Genomic DNA, 23,491 nt, shown 5'->3' on the forward strand with positions numbered 1-23,491 from the left:
AAGCTCAAGCCTTGTATCTCCACTGACTCCAGCTGTTTCACAGCCTGTGCTCCCAGGCCTTGCAAACATACTCATTGCTCCTCATATGAGTGATGGTACTAAACTGCCCAAGTTACCTGGAAAAAGAACCTTTATTTTAAAATAGTATCTCAGAAGACTTTTTTTTTTTCCCCCTAAGGATAGCCTGAATACCATGAAGGCAGAGACCACCAAAACATTAATTACCGTAGACCAGCCATACACATTAACATATAGTACTCACATCACATCATTGCAATGCCTATTAATCTTAAAACCACAGGAAAAAATACAGTCTAACTTGTGGTTAAGGTTTCCTAAAAAGTCATATGCAATCTCCGAAAGCTCCAACAGATTTTCTCCAGAGCTTTCCCTGAACATGCATGAACAAAATATACAAGAAACTTCCAAGTGGGCCACCTTGCACTGCTGCTGGAACAGTGTCGTCTCTTGCTTCCTCCAACAGAGAGCACACCCTCTTACAGGCAGGGGCTGCATCTCCTTTTTACCTGCAAACACTGTAAGCAGGAGAGAAACAATTGAAAAAAGTCTGCTGGTGTATGCAAGACATCTAAAACATCATCTCATGAGCCACCCTGCAGATTCACTGGACTGCTACTGACTACATGCTCAAGAAAGCTTGGTTGTGATGCAGACCTATGGTTTACAAACCTGGATTCTGTCATTACCACCTCTGATTTACAGCCTCAGCAACAAAAGCAGGAGGGTTTGCTGCAACCTAAGGGTCAATGGCGGGCTCTTCAGTATTAACCACTCTTCACTATCACTCTCCTCTTATTCACATGAAATAAAATCCACACAGCTCCTTCATAGGGCAGACTGGGAGCAGTACTAGTTGGCTAACAGGGATCTGCAAAAGAAGTTTTTGTCTTTCAAACCTAGACTGCAATATGTTCCGGAAAGGAGAAACAGCAAGGCTCTGCCCTCTGGTCATTTCCCAAGAAACTGAAATACTGGAGGCATAATTGCAATTAACTGCTGCTATGACCACCAGCTCAGCAGCAGCTAGACCCTTCCCATGCCTCCTGAGTGAATTCACTGTGGTGGTTTTAGGAACTGGGTGAAGACACCAGAACCAGCAACTGAATCCTGCCAGTACACTTCTCCCTTCTTCAAACATCCTACTCAAGACCTGGGGGAACAAGGAATCATTAATCTGGAACAAGGAGCATCTGCATGTGGCATTAGCTAGAGCACCATATACCAGCAAGAAAGAAAACACCTTTTCCCCTGGAGCTAATCCCTGCAAAGGCAGCTGCTTTCCCAGCAAACCTTTACGCCAGCAGAAACCCAGTTCCCACTCAGTTGCTCACAGTTCAGTAATGCAGACAGATGGTCTCTAACTTGTAATTGTAATTTTTGGACACAGAAACCCCCACTTGCAGTAGTTCAATCATGTTCTTATATATACAGGGCCAAGGCTAGCAAGCAACCCACCCAGCCTCTCTTCCACAGTGAGGAATCCTTCTCAATGGGAATTTGTGGAGAAGCCTTCATCTTTTGGGAGTGACTTACACCTTCACAGAAACATAAGGCAGAAAAAGAGGAGTGTGAAAAATAACCAGGGATTTCCTCTCCACCACCAAGTCATCTTGCCTGCCAACCTGCTTCAGTCAGGCAGAGGAGGGCTCCCTCCCACCAAGTCTGGTACAAGCATTTTCGTACCACTGGTTCTGTATCTTTCTCTCCAAACAGAGGTCACAGTACGGCACACCAGGCTCTTGTCCTCAGTCACATCACAGCAGGTCAAGGAAGCTCCAAACCAATCTGGCAAGCAAAAGCTTTGGGCTGTCAGAGCAACAGCAGCACACCCCAGGAGCCAAGCTACCCAACGCAACTGCTGGTGAAGCAAACAGGGGAGAAGGAAGGAAGAGCTTCTCCACATGAAGCAGGCAATAGTGAGGAAGAACCTCTTTACGACTGCTTCAGCAAATACTCTGTCTCCAGACCAGTTTCTTTTCCATTCAGGAGGGAGTCAGGATACATTGCAAGTACCCTGCACCACTGTCTAACCAAGTCCCACGAGACCTGATTTCTGTAGCTCCAAAAAGGGTGAGTGGGAAAGAAAAATTCTTATAAAGTCAAGTCAAAGGAAGCAGGAGAGAGGCACAGTCCTACCTCCTGTCTAGCCTTGGTGGTTTGGGGTTTGGTTTTTGTTTTTTAAATAAGCAAGGTTTGGAGAACACTGGGGAAGGACATCAGGCAGGAATACGTGGCCATCGGGACCAGCCCAACTGAAACAGGGGTGCTGCTCAGCTGGGCTCAGCAGGGCTGACCCTCAGCACAGCCACGGGGTCAGAGCTGCCAGGGAAGAAAGTCATCCTCCCACTCTTCTCTTGGAAGCTCCATTTGATGTGCTGCGAGCTGAGCTTCCAGGCCTGGTCCACACTTCATTGGCAGCCTGGTGACTAGGTCAGAGGACAAAGAATAATAAAACTCACTACCCCATTGCCAGATTTTTTCCCTGTAGAATTGCCTTGCTACTTTCTCTGTCAGCTAGGAACTAAATACATCCTCTGCCTTAATGCCTGGTGACAAAAGAACATAGCATCAATATTTAAGGCAATCCACTTCCCTTGATGAAAGTAACACATTTGTGCCAAGTTTATTGTTCAAGCAGGTGAAAGCAGCACACTTCAATGATGGGTTTAGCCATTTTGTTGGTTCGAAAAGTAATTCCAGATCCTTCTGGATGAAAAGCAGTACAGAATTTAAAAATTAATATTAATCTCATCCTTCCAAAATATTTTTTTTCTTTTGATCTAGCATCAAAGAATTTCAGGACAGATGTATCATTAATTATGCCAATCAGAAAAGCAGTGAATCTCCAAAACAACTATTTACAGTATATGTAGGGAAAACCACGCATTAAGTATTTCTACATCAGATCCTGCAAGCTAAGGGGAGAAGCAGGGAGTTCCTCCCAACAAGCAGAACTTCCAGGAAGTTTTATACACAATTAGTTCTACTGAAGGCTGTAGACATTGGAAAAACAGCATTATCTGCATTGAAAGAGTCCATTAAATGCTCCAACCCAAATGTTCTAGACAAATACAGTTCCTTCTGAAAAACTTTACACAAGGCATGGGCCATCACCACAGTCCAAGACCCACAAGGCCTAGAAAACTACATAAAGACTAAGAAGTGAGGCTCAACTATCCGTAGTACAGACAGATCACTTATTGTTCATTATTAACAAAATAGCATTAAAAAAAAACCCAGGAGATTACAGCTCCCCTGGAATAGAACACTTATCTCCCTGACTCTCCCCTTGCAGACTCCTGGTGCCTGAGCACAAACCCACTTTCAGCAGAAAGCTGGAGCTCACTGCATTAAGAAGAAAATTAGCTGTGCAAGTCAAATGAAGAACGTATGCTTTTCAAGTTTCCTTTTAATCTTTTGATGCTAGATAAAAGGAAAAAAATAAGATCCATCTCACAGGTATGCAACTGTTCCTAAAATGAGCACTGAACAGCAGTGATTAAAAACAGACAGGCACAAAGACTAAAACAATATCCATATGCAGTTTAAGCATAATCCACAAATACTAAACCTGTCAGTGGGAAAGAGAAGATGATCTTGTGGCAAAGGTCCCCTCTCAGCCTTGCTGGGTTCAATCTCCACCTCCCTGCCTGCCTGGCCTCAGCCCTCAATTCAAAGGAATGGGATGCACCTCAAGTTCTTGCAAGAATGTGGACCCTGCTGCAGGTCCTGGGACAACTAAGTATCTGCTGATGAGCTCTTCTAAACACCTCATTCTCAGCTCTATTTGCTACAGAACAGTAACCCTTTAAAATATGATGACACAACCCCCCCAACTGATCACCCAGCAATGACCCAAGCAAATAACATTCTGCACAAGGACACACCTATGTGACTGAAACCTTAATTCCAAATCGCAGTCCCGACTGCAATGTTGGTCAGTCAACTGCTCTCCTCACAGACATTTATACCTATAATGATTCTATTTGAGTCAAATGAGATTTTAAGTTTCCTCCAAAATAATCAAGAGCTGAACTCGGGATGTCAAAACGAGTATTGTCTGGAAGCAGAGGGAACATCCTTCTCACATCACTGATCTGGAAAGGGCAAAGGAAACAGCAAGGATAAGGGAAGAAAGAATTGACTGAAAACAGCATTATTAGTCATCAAGCTACATTATTTTGAAGAACACAGCCAGCAAAAACCATGATCTCTTTACTCTAAATTATTTGCACCAATAACAAATTTTTAGAGGCAGAAGCAGTTCATTAGGTCAGTTAATCTGATAACCTATGTAATACAGTTCATGAAATCCCAACCAGTTCCTCCTGCACTGAAATAAATTTTTTGTGAATAAAGCACTTCTTCTGGAACAGTGTTAGGGCTTAATCTGATTCAAGATTTCAAATCAAACAAATGAATAAGATCAGAACTAGGAACTCTGTCATTTTTCTTAGAAGTACAATATTGCATACCGCACAGTAAAATCTAGAAAGACATAAGCATTTTTCTCATCTGCTAGAAAAGGACTGTCTCACCCTTAGATTCATATGCGATAGTTTTCAAGCTTCTGAAATGTACAGGTACCTACATCCTTTCTAGGAAGGATGTGGATCTCTAGAGATCCCACAGGCAACAGCCTCACTTCACATTATCCTTTATAGCTCCCTAAACAATTATACAAGTTCTACACGGCCCAGAGATCACAGGTGGGAAACTGGTACACACTAGCCAGACTGCAAATAACCAGAGAGGGCTTGGGTTGGTCTTGTATCAATGCCTGTGGCAGTATAAAAACAGTAATAGCCCAAGATGGTTTTTCCATCTTCTGTTTTGTAAAAGCTTTATACAAAACAGCATCTTTCAAAAATGCCACATTAACACAATGCCACAGTAATTGGCATGGAAGCCAAAACTTCTGACACAAGTTCACATTTAATTTACTTATAAGACGACTGGTGTGTTTTTACTTCAAAACCACCAAAACTATCACAAGGAAATAGAAATTCAAAAGCTTCAAATAAAGGGAGTGTGAAAATCATAAATTTCAATCACATGCTCCGACTACTGTAACAAAAGAGTAAACAACATCAGTTGTCCCCTGATTACCTATTATTAAAGGTTAGCCCCAAAGGAATATCTCCCAGACCAAAATTTCCTTAAAAAAGAAAATTCAAATGTGAATTAATCTTTATTAAACATGCATACAAATAACATAAGCATAGATGTTATCACAAGCATTTCAAACATTAAAACTAAAAAAAAGACAGATGCTTCCCACCTCAGCTGTGGTGCTAATCCAAAGTAACATCGCATCTCCGGAGGGCCTGCTCATGGGCATGCTTGAAGCAGCACATTGCAGCAGGCAGGGTCAGTCTGAGTTTGGCTGATTTCAACGGCAGCAGGATCTGGCTATTAATTAACTACCAGATTTCCCATTGTCCCAACCCTACCACACCTTTCCTGATTAAAAAGGGCAGCTTTTAGAGCATTTTTGTTTTAGTTGCTGCTCAGCCAAGTTTGGCTGCAGAGCCGTTTTTCTGGCACACATTCACATAGCAGAAATGCTGCTCTCCCTGTGAGAAGTGCCCTTCTGATGGCCAGAAAGCAACCCCAATAACACATTTCATTTCCATCCTCCCAGAAGATGTGATAAACAGACTCAAGTCACCTCCTTGACCTCCCAGAAGTTTTTCCTGGCTCACCTCCCACCCTGATGAACACCATCACACAGCCCTGTCCTCAGCCTCTTCTCTTTGCGTGTGCTTACCTTACCCCAATTAAAAACCTGCTTTCCATAGACGAAAAAGTCAGCAAGCCACCCTCACACCGCATTTCACATGAATTAAGTTTCATACCAGAGGTACCACCTAGAAAAGTAACCAACTCTTGTTCTTACGGGTTTGGCCTGAGATGTCGGCTCCTGCTTTCCCATTCATCTGTAGTGCCAGTTCCCATCACACCACCTCCAGAAGAACGTTTTCAAACAAGAACCACCGCACTTTTCTCCACACGTGACCTCCTGCTTGGGAAAAGCTTCTCATTAATTGTAAGCTGGCTTACTAGAACAGGAAATTCCAGAAGGAAACGGATGAAATTGCATAGAGAGAATGGGACCCAAGCAATACGAAGAAAGAAGCAGAGCTCTTTAAAGCCAACAAGAAAGCTCTGATCTTGAAGAGTGCTGGAGCTGGTGGAGTCTTTCACAAGCAGACTTATTCACATAACTTATTCAGTTCAGCAACATTATACAGGTAACAACTTTTTAAAGACCTAAAGGGACAGAAGGTAGGAAAGGTGGACAGTAGACTACCAGGAAAGACATCTATGCAGGTCTGGAATAAAAGCTTTAGCCAGACAGACAAAAGAAAAGCAAATATTCCAAGAACAGGTACCTCCTAAAACCTGCGTGCAGTTTCAGCTTTCCATCATTGTGAGAGAAATTCCTTTTGGAGGTCACCAGTTCAGCCAGGCACAAAGAGCAGCACATCAATGGCACCGGTCCTTCCTCAGGGTACAACCCTGCAGTGCTCCTCTGAGGGCTCGGAGGTGAACAAGGTACACAGCTATCTTCTCCAGGGTCTTAATTTAAAAAGCTACAAGTGTACCCCAGCATCTGCCCAAGGATCACTCTCTCCACAGCACTCCAGTTAAGCAGATAAGAACATACGCTGATACGTTGCCTCTTGAGGAGTATTGGTTTAAGTAAGTTGATGCAACAGGACCAACTCCCTTAGCTATAAGCAAATGGGATTCCCTCCAAAACTTTTTTATTCCAATGTGAAAGCTAGAGCTGTTTAAATTTATAAAGTTATTAAAGAAACTGTATTCTTAACAGATCTGGCTCCATCAGACAACTTTGGTGATGGGTATACATCAGTAAAAGCCTGTAACATTCAGCTTTAAACAGCGCTGAACAAGCAGCATCCCTTTATTTAAGCTCCCAATAGTGAGACATGAAGTTCTCCTAAGCTGTTAAAAGCAGCCATTTGTTCCACATCACTGCATAAGCAGTGATGCCTCCATTTGCCATAAGATTTCCAATTACACCAAACATTACTATGTCACTGGATATTAGTCAAATGGAGAGCCATGGCAAAATGATGCAAAAATACTGCCTTTTAATGGAATACAGTTCTAACAGACATATAAAGAACTAAGACAATTAGCAGAAAGAGCTGATTTCTAACATATAATTCACAGTAAATGCAGATATTACTCAAACAGTATCATTTCAAAATACACTGAGTAGAAGCAACTTTAGGTTTTCCATTTGCTATTACCAGTTTCTCAACCGCCAGCTGACTGGCACGAACACTCTTACCCTGGCAAGGTGGTAACGCTGCCATTAACCCCGCAATGCTCCCACACCCCAAAGAGAACCCACCGGCCTCCGCACCTGTACACACCTCCCGCCGTGTGAGCGGGACCACAAGAACCGTACAGCAGGATGGGGCTCTGCTACCTCATTTTTCATTGTTTCGACAAACTTCTCTCCAGAAAGCTATTTTTGGAGATGAAAAAGCATTACCAGGCATGAAAATTTTCTTTCTCACACTTAATTCAGGGCCCAATCCTACATATAATTGCCTCTGGCTAAACTCCCGGCCACACTACAAAAAATTATTTTGCTTTCCATGCTCTGATAACTGGGACTCTTTGCTCTGATTCTTGAATACTCAAACATCGCTTTGTTTTAAAGTTTTACACTTGGCACAAAAGCAATACCAAATGAGGAACATAGGTTTTGTCTAGTTAAAAATAAAAAAGATCTGTTCCGGGAAGAAAGTAATGAACAATTTCCAGGAGGTAATGTTCACTTGTTCACTTGTAATGTTCAGAGACTACATGCATCCACCATGTTCCACACATCGCCTCCTGCATGTAATGATATAGCCAGAGCACTGACAGCACATGGGATACAAATACACGAGGTAGCTTCTCACAAACACACAGAGCACAGTCCAGCATCAGAAACCTGCAGCTCTAAGCCAGCCAAGCAGCAGGACGAGCCAGACTGTGCTGAGCCTCCACTGGATTGTCACCAGTGCCCCGGGTGGTTCATCTCAGAGCCAGCTCACGTATCTTTAAGATAAACTGTTATGCTGTCATCACTGGCATCCCAAAGTATGTATATGGGAACAGATACACATAGGCACTTCTGACATGGGGATACTTAACCGCTTATGTGACCATAAATTTTGTTAGAAAACAAACCAGAAAGCCTTGACTGCAAACAACTATATGGTGGACAGAACTAGATGAGCCCAAGGGCCTTTCCAACCCAAATTACTCTGTGAACCCACAAGCCGATCCTACCATCACACAAGAAATCTTACCTTTCAGTCTCAAAATGCAACTGCTGCAAAAGGAATGCTGCCAGAACCAGAATCACATGTGTGAAACAAAAAGTATCCCTGCAACAGACTGCTTTGACTGGTCCTCTAAAAGCTAACATGGCTGCACTTAATGCTAAGAACACACTAGAAGGTTAGAAAAGTATTTTTATTACTAAATATCACCTATTTTTCAGCCTTATTTTTAAGGAAGAGATTACTAAATTGTTCATCTATGATTCATATATTATTTCCTTTCCCCGTAAACTCTTAATTCTTTAACCAGTTTTAGCAAATTTCAACCTACCATGGTAGAGAAGGGAGAGATCCCAAAGGTATTATGCTCTTACGAATACAGTAACCAAGCAAGAGACAGACTTCAGCATGAGAAAAACCACAACATTAGACACCAGCAAATCTACAGAGAAAAACCCAAAGGAAATAAGGCTTCATAAACCTTCTCTGCTTACAAAATGACTTAATTAAAACAAGACAAAGTCAGAGGCAACTCAATCCCACCACCAATGGGATTGTCAGTAGGTGATTTTTCATGCTGAAGTTCAAAGGGTGAGACGCAAATGGCTTTCAAGACAATTTGCAGGAATATCGCACAAATAAGACACGGAAGAGAAGCAATCAGACTGGTGTTGGTAGAGATCCTGTGGACTGATGAATATTTCTTTCAGCATCCAGAGGACACCAGAACTCCACTAAGCCATCCAGAGCCCACCACTGCAGACAAGCTCCAGTTCAGGCAATGGCCCTCAGGCAGGAGCCACCACTCCAGGGACAGCAAAGATTCTCCCCCACTCACCCTGCTACCTACTAAACATGAGGGAGCTGGATCACACATGCATACAAGCAACAGCTAATTCTAATCCAGAGGTACCAGGCACATGATCCTCTGGCACAGCATGAACAGTCTCTGTAAGTCACTTTGGGATTTCTGAGGTCCAAAACCAGTACACTTTTTAAAATATTTGTGTTGATTCATATTTGTGTTAGAGCAGTTTCAGGCACATCATACCTGTTCTACAATACGAAGGACTGAAATGAACTTTCCCTATCACTGTGCATAATCCTGTTATTCTATATTATTTATAAACTATTCAAAATCATCACAAGATCTATCCTAAAATCAAACAGATGCCTTGTCCTTATCTATTCCTCTCCTAAGAGCTTTTCCTGTCCCTTAATGTTCTTGCTACAGGCAACTCTCATCTCACATCCAGCCTGAATTTGCTCACAGCCAGTTTTATACACATTTGTTCTTGTGCTAACCTTGCCCTTTAGCTCTAACAGTTCTTTCCCCTCCCTGATGCTCATCCCCTGATGTATTTATAGACAGCAGTCATATTCCCTCTCAGCCTTCATACTGTAAACTAAACAAGTGAAACTTTCAGCCTCCTCTGGTCAGACAGACTTTCCAATCCCCCAAACACCACAGCCCTTCCCTGCACCTGTTCCAGCTTGAATTCCTTCCTTGCAGATGGACAACTAGAACCATACAACACATGCCATGGAACGGCCCAGCAAGGCACTGTACAATAGCATTAGTACACCCTTATCCCCACAGAAATAAATCCCCAATAATCTGTCTTTTCCACCAATGTGTCAGCTGTGACCCTCAGCCTGCAGTCAAGGAATACACCCAAGGTTTCCACAATAGCTAGCAAATTGTGTGAGACCTCTGAATAAACCCTGGTGGCAAGCATGGAAGTGCTGCAACTGAAACACTACACCAGCATTAAAGGAATAACTTTATCCTCTCAATTTAGTAACCACAATGGTCCAGGCTCGTGCATGTTGACCAGACTCAGTCCCAGCCAAGAGCCTGTTTGGCTTCGCCAATGTCGAGGCAGCCACACCACCAAGCAGCCAAGAGAAAATGGGTAAAAAAAAAAAATCAAATAAAAATTTAAATAAAGCCATAAACAACATTCTTGCCCTGACTCTGAGCCAGTCCCATCACTAAAATCCTATGGGACTGTAATATAAATTTGATCAGAAAATAAATAAATAAATAAATATCAGGGGCTCAAATCTCTACAAGCCAGAAGGATACGTAATGAAGATGCTTACTTTTTATCCCATTTTTCTACTTGGGTCTCACCATCCACTGCTGGCCACTAAGAGATCAAGATACCAAGCTAGACAAACCTCATGTGTACCACTATGGAAACAAACTTCTGTCCTATTTATTTCAACATTGGATCTCCACTCTTCACACTCTCCTGGGATCCTGTAGGTTTGTCACTGTTTATATTGGATTTTGTAATACTTTGGTAAACAACTGAAAGATACTGTTGCCTGGTACACTCAGGCTCACAAACTGTTGTTTGTTTTATGCAACCAGTAGCATATCCACACTGTATACAAAAGAACCAGAAAGTATTACATTGGAGTTCTTATCACCATAGCTGGAAAAGGAAAACCCTTCCTGCTACAACCAGTCATTATTACATTTTAAGTGTTAAGAGAAGCCACAGGAAAACTCTAAATGCTGACATGCTACAGCAGTTTATTTTTTCCTGTCCTGAATAAGAAGTACTGAAGCTAGTATTAAATTTGATCTAGCCTTGCTGCTGCAGATCTCCTATTTGCACCACATCCTTAGGCTGGTTTTGGCTAGGATAATTTTCTTCACAGTACCTAGTATGGGGCTATGTTTTGGATTTGTGCTGAAAACAGCATTGATAATACAGAGATGTTTTAGTTATTGCTGAGCAGTGCTTACACAGCGTCAAGGCCTTTTCTGCTTCTCACACCACCACCAGTGAGGAGGGGACATGGCCAGGACAGCTGACCCCAACTGGCCAAAGGGCTGCTCCACACCATATAGTGTCACACTCAGCATATAAAGCTGGGGGAAGAAGGAGGAAGGAGGGGACATTCAAAGTGATGGCGTTTGTCTTCTCCAGTAACCATTATGCGTGATGGAGCCCAGCTTTCCTGGAGATGGCTGAACACCTGCCTGCCCATGGGAAGTGGTGAATTAATTCCTTGTTTTGCTTTGTTTGCATGGCTTTTGCTTTACCTATGAAACTGCCTTTAACTCACCCAAGAGTTTTTCTCATTTTCACCCTTCCAATTCTCTCCCCCATCCCACTGTGGGGGTGTGAGCGAGCGGCTGTGTGGTGCTTTGTTGCCAGCTGGGGTTAAACCACAACTCCCCATATTGCTGACACCAAATAGGTAAGAGCTGCACCACAATCCAATCAAGTTACCATACAGGGTGGTAAGTGTTGGAAAGGCAGGCCCAGCCACTACAGCCACAGGAAAAAAAAATAATCAGCTGGACTGGGAATTAATATAAATGCCTACAGGAAACTGGGTATCTCTGAGCCAAAATTCCACTCTTTTCTAAGTTTAAGGCAGGAAAACCCACCTATTAAGAGCCTGCCAGCACAGGAGCCTAAAGAATCAAGGACTGAGCATACCCTGCCAATGCAGTTCAAGGCCAGTGAGTCTTAAGACAGCCATTCTCCCCACATGAGAGGAGCCAGAGGCCACTTTTGACAAGATAGCTTTCGCAATATGGGCATACACAAGGAATAGGCTCTACTCGCATGTCCAGACCAAGATCACTCTTCCTTCATTGTCCATTTCTCATATCTTTTCGGCATTAAAACTAATTTAATTCATTTTTATTAGCACTTACAACTTCAAGGTAAAGAGGTTTTCAGGGATGAAACTGCTAAATGAATGTGTATGTTACTGATCCTCACGTATCCCTCAGCAACCCAAAACTCGCCAGCTATAATAACAACAGCTGCTTGGAAACCTTGTACAAGTCTCTCTTTTTTATTTCCCCAGATGGTGAAGTCTTATTTTCCCCTGTGCATTAAATAATCAAAACACACCAAATTATCATATCAACCCATAACCATGCATGACAATTATTTCTTAAATCAGGATTTCTTCCACTGAATTTCAACCAAAAACAAACATGGTATAGAGATGAAATGCATGCTTGCAGTGAAAAACCATTCATCAGCTTAAGTAACTCTAATAGATGCCACTTTAAACTAAGCCTGCACCATCTGTTCTACCCCTCAATTAGAGAAGCCAAAAAAATTATTCAATACACCGTTTAAGAAAGCCAGCTAATTTACATATGTAAGTTTTATTTCTCTTCAGCTCAGTGAAGCATGCTCTTGTAACACTTGATATTCAGACACAGATCAGAATGGAAGGCTGCTTTCTCTAGCACTATTAGAAGTTTTGTCAGGGAAACAGAATTTCCCTGAAGTATTTCACGATATAAAAAAATTTCTCTGTAACATCCCACCATACATTTTAAAGGGTGTGATGTCTCTATAAGTAACAAAATCAACTAGCTGCTAAACAAATTAAGTCTGAAGTCCTGCACACATGAACACAAACCTCAGGACACAGCCCCGCACAGCTCTCACCCCGCAGATGGGGGAACCCGCACAGCATTGCGTGCTCAGCCAGGAGACCTTGGCAAGTGGTCGTGTCCTCAGCCAGGAGACCTTGGCAAGTGGTCGTGTCCTCAGCCAGGAGACCTTGGCAAGTGGTCGTGTCCTCAGCCACCAGGTTCTGTCAACCACGGCAGTTCGGTTCCTAATTCCCCTTCCACAGGCACAGCGAGCTGCGGGGCACAGAGCCTCGCACAGATCAGGCTGCACTGGGGCAAAGGGATCATCCCATGAAAAAGTAAGAGACTCCTTGGGCCAGCGCAGCCTGCACAGTGAGAGCAAAAACACACCACCTGCCAAAGCGCAGGGGAAAAAGAAGTTTCATCCAGTTCTTTACTGCAAACCTCCACCATGTTTCACTTCAAACAGGTCTCTTCTGCCACTCTGCAACATGAGAAAACACTGAGTAGAACCTCTCTTCAATTTGATGTACCCTGACCTGCTTGAAGGCTCTGTCACCACCAAATCTCTAAGCTGAGCTCACTCTTGGGTGTTGCTAGTCAAAAACAAACCAGCAGTACCAAGGGCTGCATCCAGTGTGAACCTCAGCTCCAAGAGTGCAGGCCACACATCACAGGGAAGAGAAACGTGCAGGAGACATCAGCCTCATTGCTAGATGGAGGCGATGGTACAATACTCTCCTGTTGTGGAGAGCAGGCAAGAGAAGGTCACTGCCAAACACCCTCACTTCACCTCTAGGAATACCAGCCTGGTAGAAAACTGCTTTAAGATCCTTGACATATTCCCTTATGTTACACCTCAAAATGAAACATCAATGGCACATCAAATTCTGGGTACCGAGAAAGGCACCTCTAGCCACGGATGAGTCAGGAGATCCTGCATATCTAACAACAGCATTACTAAATACTGCCACGAGCAGCTCAAAGTGAGACGGCTCACCATGGAATTACTGATTACTTCAGCTCTCTCCCCTAGGATTGTGAAGCTGAGAGGACATGCTGAAGCCCGTGACGCTGCTGCATTGTTTAGCTGCATTTCTCAAGACAGCTCAGTGCAGACCTTAGTTATTGTTCAGGAGATTCAAGGCTCTGCAAAATAGCTGGGTTTTGCTTAGCTAGATAGGAAATGAAGTCCACCATAATCACCACCCTAAAACGGTACAGACCAAGCAGACAAAGCACACAAAAAAAACAGAACAGAGGCAGAATTTCTGTGTGCTCTGCAGCATCTTGCAATACCTTCTGCACCCCAGCCTCACTAATATGCCCCACACATCCTAGTGCACATGCAAACGGCAGCTGTCACTGAGCTCCAGAAGAAATTAAGAGCTTCAAAAGAGAAATTATCTTTTCACTCTGCATCATTCTTCTTTCTTCGACCTACCTATAAGCACTCCTGGGAAAATACAAGCCAGGCAATGCCTGTTAGGTGCTGTTCAAGTGCACTCCTGGCAAGCACAAACATGCAAATAGCCTTGCACTGGACCTCAGTGCCTGACTTCATGTAACAACCCTCATGTTTCCTCACCTTGAAAAGAATTCTGAACTACCCAAGTGCCTTCTGCACCCAAGGCAGCTGCCTGTTACAAAGCAGGGATCAGTGACCAGGTCACAAGGCCATTTAGAAGAATTCCAGAGTGCTGACTGCTATCAGAAGTGTGTTAGGTCTCACTGTTTCACACATGCTTGGACAGCACCAAGGAAAAAGAAGCATCTTTTTCAAATGAAGGGAGTGAGGTGAGCAGAGAAACAGACTGCAAATATAATGGCTTTTTCAACCACAACCAAACAACTGCAGTTTAACTCTTCAAACGGGTATTCTAGAGCACTCAGATGCTCAGCCTTGCACTCTCAGGGTTGTCGCACTAATCCATGAACTGGATCAGATGACACCAACTACTCTGTTCTCCCTCACACCAGACAGAGCTGAGCTTCTGAACCACCATCCCACAAGCAATAAAGAAGGCAACAATCACACAGATGCAGCACTAAAAGAAAAGGAAGCGATTGGCACATGATGACGCACTAAGCCGTGCTTGGATACGGAAGCAGACCTCACTACACCGCTAACCTCCAGGTAGCCAGCTTGCCCCACTCAAATGCTTCACATCCTCTATTATATTAATTCCCTGAGAAAACACCCTCCAGACATCTAAAACATGCCTCTGTTACACTTCCTAAAACTTACTAAACACAGCAAATGCTATCTATAGAACACACACATTAATGAACAGTTAGCTCAGCAGCATGAGTTCTGGAACAGTGTCACTGCAGTACAGAAGTGCCACCAGTTTGTTACTGGAGGACAAATACCACAGTGAACATTTTAAGTGTGTAGTTCAGCAGACAAAAGACTGGGAAGGGGCACGGGAGAGAGAGAGAATTCATCCTTAAACAAATTCTGCAAACTAAGTGTGATGCTGGAAATGCAAAGAACTGCATAGCTCTGCAATCCACATCACTTTGTAAAATCCATGCAATCCACACATTTTGTAACAATTTCAAGTTAAATGTGCTTGGGTTACCTTTCCACTGAGAATCATGGAAGTCTAAGAGAAAGCCAGTTAGCAAGAAAAGGGGGAATAAGAACATGCCTTGCTCTCAGAAAACTATTTATACCACCTGGTAACACCAAACTAAGGTTTCTTAATGTGCTCAGCCAGAATGGATCCTCTATTGAGAGTGTACTGGCTTTGGTGGTTTGTTGGTTTGGGGTTTTTTGTGCCTACATGCTAAACAGCTTCCACCACAGCTACCTGTTAACAAAAACAAAGAGAAAAAAAATGCAACTGTGTAGAAGATGGACCAATACACTGCAATCTCACAGACATTTCCCAATCAAAATTTCTGTTAAAAATAGTGTGAATTAATCTGAGGATGTTCAGCTTCAGAGCACTTGCAACCTCTGTGGCTAGTCTCTCCTTCACTTCTCCAGGAAGAACTCCAGTACAGCTCTCAGTTAATTAACAACAGGTTCAGCGCTTGTAGGAACTTTAACTCTCTGATTTTTCTGGACTTATCGGAAAAGAACAAAGTCTCTTATTACATCCTATACAACAGCCTCAGAGGCCTCATGAAGGGACCAGGACGGGAGTTTTCCAAGCCACAGCTGCAAACCCTCCCCACTCCCACAGCACAGGGCACAGGTAGCACTTCCTCATTGAGACCTGTAGGGAGATGAAGCAACATGACACTGGATAACTAACAAGGCAGTGAAGGTCCATGTCCTACCCATCCATTGCAAAACTGTGAAATTCAACAGAATATACATACACACACACACAACCTTTCCTGAACTAACTGCAGTAGATCAATTGCACTGAAGTTGCCCACAGAATAGGGAACATAAACAGCCTAGCAAGATTCAATGACAGGGAAATATACTGCTGTTTATATCTACTTTTTGCATTTTAGAAACTCTCTTAATATGGCAGGAAATCATCAACATTGCTAACTACTAGGATGATCAAAACATGCCACCAGCTAACAAGATACACAAAGAAACCAGAATATCACAAAGTATGAACACCAAATGTAAATCCATTCATTAAAACCCCATTTACTAAATTCTTACTGCCTTGAGTCCTCAATATCATATCAATTGTCAACTACCAAGATATGGGTCAAAAATTAATTCATTGGTTGATTTGGCATAATTATCAGCTCACAGAACTGTACATTAGAAAGTCTACTATACAACTTCCACTTAGATCAAGTAGCACTTGACATTGAAACGTCTCACTGTGATCACATTTCCTGACAAATCTTACCTTGTAATTGCTGGAATTTACCCAAGAAGTGGCCAGTCCATCAACCATTTTATCCAGCATAGTCTGATCATGTTCAAGATCAGCTGACTTCTGTTTATCTGAGAAGTAATCTATCAATTCCTGGCCAACCTGAAGTCTCTTTCCAACATCCTTCTGCAGCACCTGCGCTAAGCAGTACTCCATACTGGGCTCCATAGTGTCTTAGAAATACAGCACCAGCAAGAAAGCTAGAGGGCAGTAGGTCCGAAAAATCCCTCTATAAATGTATGCAGGAGGTCGCCTCTTTGTTCGATGAAGGTTACTGAGGGTCTGGGTTTCAAAGATGCAATTCTGAGAATGGCAACAATGCACCATGTGTGTGTGAACAGCAGCTGGCAGGATATTAAAAGTCCAATTCAAATAACTAGTAATAGACGAAGCAACGAGCTGTGCTGTACTGTTGAGTCTGCAATAATTCCCAATTCAGCAATCCATTCTGAAAGAAATGAAAAAGAACAGTATTACAGGTTAAATCAAGACTGGAGCAAAAACGGATCGAAAGCGTGTCACAAAATAGGTTATTCATATACAGCTGCGAAGCTGTGACAAGCTGGATACGAGCAGCATAGTTCTATTTTAAGGACTCAGACAAGGTAGGTCAGGACAAAAACCTTTGGTTAATCTTTACAACAGCAGTTACCCATCAGTACCCTAGAAGTTTTAGTGACAGACAGTAAATCTGGGGCTTAAGTAAGAGCTCACTAGTAATCAATATTTTTGCAACTATCATCATCACCACCCATCCACAAAGGCAGAGACAAAAATCCTTAAGCAGGTCACCAGGAAAACACATTTTCTTTAAGAAGTGAAAGCAGGAAGAGGTCTGGATCCTGTTTTGACTTTAGCTTTCAACAATCTATGCCATCAGCTGGCCGGCATGATACAGCACTAACACTGGGTTCCAAGAATGTAAAACCAGCAATTTTCAAAAAGTAGGCACTCAAGCCATTTCCAGGATGAATCTAGTTACATTCCAACTACATGTGTCCAAGAAACAGCACTGAAATGCAGTCAGTGCCTGCGGTGTCACCCAGAGCCAAGGCCATGCACAAAAAAAAGCCACACCAAACTCTACTGCCACTCAGAGGCACAGCATCATGAGAAATAAGCTTTCAGCTTACGTGCAAAAAAAAAAAGGCACTGTATGTCTTGGGTTTGGTTATGTTCCTCAACCCTAGAAACTGCCCTGTCCAAAGACTTCATTAGGGACTCTGTTGCAGCTTTTTTGTCCCTTTATCTGCAGCCAAACAAATCCCTCCAGGCAGCCAGGGAGCAGACCCCAGCCTGTTCTCCACCCTCTCTCCCACAGAACAAGGCTCCCAGTACCACCACACTGCTTCCTGAGGCACTCTCTGGTTAGCTCTTTTAGGAGGCTGTGTTAGAAATCCAGAGCGTGTTTTTGTTTCCTGTCTAATAATAACTAAAGGTAGAAATCTGCCCTACTTTTTCTGCCAGCATGAGGAAAGCAGGTCAAGCTCAGAGCAAGGCTGTGGACCAGACACCTGGTTCAATAAACAACTGGAAGGAAGCTGGAGGCACAAGTTCACTAAGTGGAAGCACTAGGGCATCAAATCTAAATACCTTCTGTTTGAGCAAATAAGGCCTTCACAGAAAAGTCTTTAATAGAGTGGATCTGACAGCAGATGAGATGCACACAAGAACCCCAGCCTAGAAACAAAAGCACACCTTGAACAGTGGACTATGTCAGTTCATCCTCCCACCTCCATCCTCCTTGGCCAGACATACGAACTGCCACATCTTGCCAACACCAAGCACAGCATCTATAGGGAGCACAGAGAATTGTGGTCTTGCTCTTCCCTAACCCCATAAGTGCTGCCAGACATGTCCCAGCTGCCCACACTGCTTATTCGCCAGGCAGCAGGAGTCACCAGAGAGCAGGTCCCTCTGTTCCCAGGCAGCCAGTTCAAATCCCCGCCGGCTGACAGCGATCGGAACCGGTTCTGTACATCCAGGGACTCACCTCAGCCAACTGCCTGGCCAGTCTCACCATCAGCCAGATGGGACTGCCCGTCCTGTTGACTAACTCCCTCCTCACCAGCAAAACCTCACCCTCCAGAGCAGCAAAGCAGCATTAGCTGCAACTGCACACACAGCACCAAGGGCTTTAAGTTAGTGCCATGACAGCTTGTGACCACTGCCCCAAGCTGAGCTGCCTAAAGAACACACCACGCTCTCACCATTTTGCTTCAAGTCACTTAAACAGTGACTTGACTCCAAATTCTGAAATTGCCAACACCACCCCACATCAGTACTCTGAAAGTAACACCTTTTTTTCTTTCTGAGAGAGACATTGATTCCAAACTAGAGGAAAGCCATGCCTTTTTATTGCCGACGCTACAGTTTCTCTTTTGTTTCAGTTTAGCACCAGATCTGAAGGCAGAGCTCTGAGCTTTCCCATCCTCATCCACAACAGTTCACAACATGGCTCTGACTACTCATGGCAGCACAGCTGAAAAACCAGGGCTGCTTCAAGCAATCCTAAAACCACAGCACAAGTTCTCCTCTGAGTCTCCCAGTCTGTACCTTTGATTACCGGCCCCTGCCCTGCCCCCTGGCACAGGCCGGTCTTGCTCCTTGCTGCAGGGGCCCCAGTCAGGCCAGACGGTATTACACACAGACAGTATTACACACACGAGTCTCTACACATGCGACAGAAGGGTTTGCACGCAGCATGGCAGCATTTTGCTGGATACCTTGCTAGCAGAGAGGTACTGGAGAAGGGGCAGGCAAGCGATATTTAGCAGCTACCATGTGAAACGCAACTTATGTTCCAAAGGGGACTCTTCTGTTAAACTGGATAGAACATGGCGAAGAAAGTCCCCTAACTGCTTTTAAAATGGAAATGTGGAACTTGCTTAAACTTGAAAATTCAGATTACAGGAGGGTGTGAATGACTGTAAGTTACCATGGAATTGCCATTTTTTATTAACTTCTCACACAGACAAGTCCAAACACATCCAAGAAACCATTAAGACCGTAGTGCCATGAGAAAGGAACATTCAAAGTTTCAAATCTTTCTTATATGTGGTTTTCATTTAAGAGTGGTAAGTCTCCACCTACAAGCACAGTCTTTAAGGTAATCTAGTATAAACAAATTTCTCTTAGAGTTCCTCGTTTTTTAGACATGTGAAGGAAGGCACAGGATAAGAATCATTGTTCACTATCACAGATTTCTGTCATCATCTTGAGAACTGTAATCTAAGGAAGATTCACTATACATTATGGCGCCACCAAATGCATATGGGGAGAAAAGCCAGAAATACCTTTGAATCCTGGGGTAGTAAGCCAAGAGGGAAGGCTCAAGCTGGCTTGCATCTACCCGCCAACAGGTGTTAAAGTTGCATTTTTTTTAACTAAAAAAAAAATAAAAAGCTTTTCCACACATGTTAGGAAGTCTGTTGACTCCCCCTCTTCCTCACACGAGGAAGTGGAAAAAATACCACCTGAAAAAAACAAGACCCAAGCTGACAAAAAAAATGAAACTCCCAGGCAATGAAGCATACGGCTGCTATATTCCATCAAGTCTGAAATCAACTGGGAGATGCTCCCCACATAACAAGCTTCGGAAAACACAAAGCCACAGTCTCAGCCCCAGGAACTTCTGCTCCTGTAGAATTTAAACACCATGGTTTTCAGGTAGCCAGTGTTAGAAGATACAATTTAGGCCTAGGATTTTGAGTATAACCTCTTCCCACAGACGCAGTCACACAGAAGTCAAAAGTAACAACTCAGTGGCACGGGTCCTGTGTTTGGAGCCTCTTCAAATTTTGATAAGGGTCACAAATATAGGCTCCAATGCAAGAGTTTTCTGCAATCCTCCTGCTCAACTTGCAGTTTGCACTCGGAGAGACAGGTTAGGTTACATCTGACATAAAGTCAACACATATACAAGATAACCCTGGAGAAAAAACTATTCTCCCCACCACCCCAACTCTCACTGCAAAAGTAAAGTTCCCTCTTTCACTACTAAGCCATCAAAACTATGTGCTTAGTCAAAGCCTCTGCCAGTAACATCTGAATTTCCCATCAATGGCTATCCAGCGGAAATCCACTAGAGAGGTTTAGGCTAATGCCAGCTTGGAGCTCAAAACAAAGAGTTTAAAGGAGAAAGACTGAATAGCCCAAAGTTACTCACCCTTAGCACTATCACCATGACACCATAAAATCTGGTACAACTCACAGCAAAGCAACTGACTCAGCATGTAGAATAAAACAATCCAAAGAGCAATAAGGAAACATTTGTTACCTAAGATGATGTGGCAACATTAAACTGGGTACGTAAGCCAATAACCTTTCCCAGTGCACAGGTGAACCCCACTGACCCCAGACAACATGAAGCTGCATTATTTGCAATTCTCAAGTAAAACTTTATCTTAGTATAAATTTACAGAAAATTTTAGGTCTCTTCTTCCTCCTGCAATGAAAAAAGAAACACAAAGCACATAAAGAACACAGTACTACTCTCCTGGGGGTTTGTCTATACTTGAGAGCTCTTCCGACATAGCTATTCAACTTTAAAAATTACGCCCCACTCTTCTGCTCTAGTCCACAGGTTATCATCTTTGTCATGTTTCACCATCATCTTCATCTGCCAAAAAAAAAAGTGCAGTTCACAACCTCCCCAGCCAACTGCTCAAACAAAGCTAACTCAAGACACGCTTGCAGAGAGACAAAATATTGCTGCCGTTCATCATCACCACAGGCAAGAGCCAGTGCCACTCAATAACCAGGCCTTTCTAGTCTCTATACCTACCTCCAGTCAGTGAGCTTGACTTGTAAACAACTTGTAAACATGACAACACTTCTTCGGTGTGGTTTTTTTTTTTGGTACATGGTTAACTGAAGCCCAGCAGCTGTAGTAATAACATAGCAACACAGTTATACCAACAAGTCTCCTCCTTCACAGGTCTCACAACTAAACTGCATGCAAACTTCCATTTTAAATTAATTCAGGGTGCATTATACAGATATTTCCTTGGGTTTCCACAACAAAGAACTCCTCTTCCTTCAAGAGCTCTCCAGCCTAGCCCAATGCAGCAATTTTCCAAGTATAAGAGCTACCAGGCATCAAACCTGCAGCAGTTCACCACTACTGGAGGGTGGGCAGTGTAAATATTTAACCATTGCCAGCCGAGCCCCCATGGGCAGGGAGTTCAGAGCAATTAGAACAGCACCTAGAAAATCACATTACTGCAAAGACTAGACTGAGGTCTCATCAGCAAGGCAGCATCAAACTGCTGCTCTGCACAAAGGGTGGGAACTCTTGAGCCCTGTGTCCACTCGTTCTTCTCTATTTTTGTTTCAACCAGTGCAGTTATGCCCTGCCCAGGGCGAATTTGGTCTCAGGCCTTTACAAAGTCTGGCACTCAAACCTGCTCTTCCCTGGATGTGCAACCAGCAGTGGACAAAGCAGCTGTACTGACAGTCTTTAAACTCAAAATATTCTTAGTTGCTCAAATCCCCTGGGAGAATGAGGTGGCAAGTAAAACATCAAGTGTTCTACTTGAAGAAAGCAGCAACCTTTTTCTGGAGCCAAAGGCAGTTTGCAGAAAACACCCACCCAAAAACTGTCAGATGGGCTCTCCCTTTTGCTCATCTGTCTCCTTAAGTAGGCAATAACATTTCTTTAGTGCCCAGGAATATTGCACAATCACTGTGATTGTTTTACATCAGTAATGAGTGTTGCCTTGTAGTTAAGCCTCCCCCTAATGCAAAGATGGTATCTTAGATTTCCAGCCTGACAACTCCTTTTCTAATTAGCTGACGGGACAGCCCCACGCTTATCTCAAGGTACTAATGGCCTCTGACTGCACTTTTTGCAGATACACCTTCCACACCCCTATACAGTAACTTTAACCACCTTCACCTCTGATACTCAACAGGACTGCCTTGCTGATAAGCAAAAGCCCATGTGGATGCAGCTTCCCTGCTGGAAGCGCTACCAGGTCTCCAGTGGAGGGGCTGCTCTGCCTCCTCCCACAGCACAAGCCACACTAAGGAACCGTCTGTCAACTCCAGGCTGTTGTGGGCAGTTCACCCTCAGAAGAACCAGGTCTGGCTGAATGCTTGCTAGGACTCTGCTAAATATCAGCTGTTCTTCAAACTTCAGAGTTGGAATCTATTAATGGATTTATATCTAAAGCACAGACCATATTCAATCCACACCAGGGGATTGAATCCACACATCACTGTCACGAGGAAAACTAAGGCAGATTTCTAGAATGAAGACATCTGGAAGATTTCCAGGGCTTAAGCTAACTAAGGCCTTCTAGCCCCCACACAATCCTTCTAGGACAGATGCTAGCTGTGAAAGTTACATTACCTTACACTGGGTAAGATGAGGGATAAGCTTCAGATAACAGGAATTCTTATGCCTCCACTAAGGTCTGTGCTGCTGCCTCAGTAACTGAACACCTCATACAGAGCTACCGATTTCAGCGAGGCATCAATCTTCAAAAAACCTCCACAGTAATGAAGCTGCTGCAAATCGAGACAACTTAGTCACCTCAGTGTGACCTCAACACCTTACACTAATGGAACCACTTTGCAGAGTGGCAGTACCCTTTCAGGACTAGGGTAGAAAATTAGATTATTTTGAACATCATTTGTTTGCCTAATACAACCCCACTCTGAAATTAGTTTGGTTTTAACTTTGTCTGAGACCAAGGACAAGTCTAGAATGAGTTTTCAAGGTCTCCTTCCTTTTGAATAGGTTGAGCACTGAGATGCAGATCAAAATCCTCTGATGTTCAGAGCTGCTTTGTGTGACTCCCTCTTGTACGCAACTCAGTTCATGGTTCCAAGGTATCACACTAAAAGCAAGTTAAAAGGGTTCTAACTGGACCACAGGGGAAAAAAAAAACAAAACACCTACTCTGATGATGCTTTACTCAAAATAGTAC

General features: G+C 43.4%; 1 protein-coding gene across 1 annotated transcript in view; it reads right to left on the bottom strand.

Moving 5' to 3' along the window:
- CLASP1 (cytoplasmic linker associated protein 1) overlaps positions 1 to 23,491 on the bottom strand; it is a 171,773-nt gene that overhangs the window by 142,673 nt on the left and 5,609 nt on the right. The window contains exon 2 of the mRNA XM_082054938.1: positions 16,530 to 17,004. Within this exon, the coding sequence (XP_081911064.1) occupies positions 16,530 to 16,724 (195 nt within the window). The 5' untranslated portion in view covers positions 16,725 to 17,004. The remainder of the gene's footprint in view (positions 1 to 16,529; positions 17,005 to 23,491) is intronic.

Source organism: Streptopelia decaocto (genome assembly GCF_964273445.1).
Source record: "Streptopelia decaocto genome assembly, chromosome: 6".
In the NCBI taxonomy this organism is placed as follows: domain Eukaryota; kingdom Metazoa; phylum Chordata; class Aves; order Columbiformes; family Columbidae; genus Streptopelia; species Streptopelia decaocto.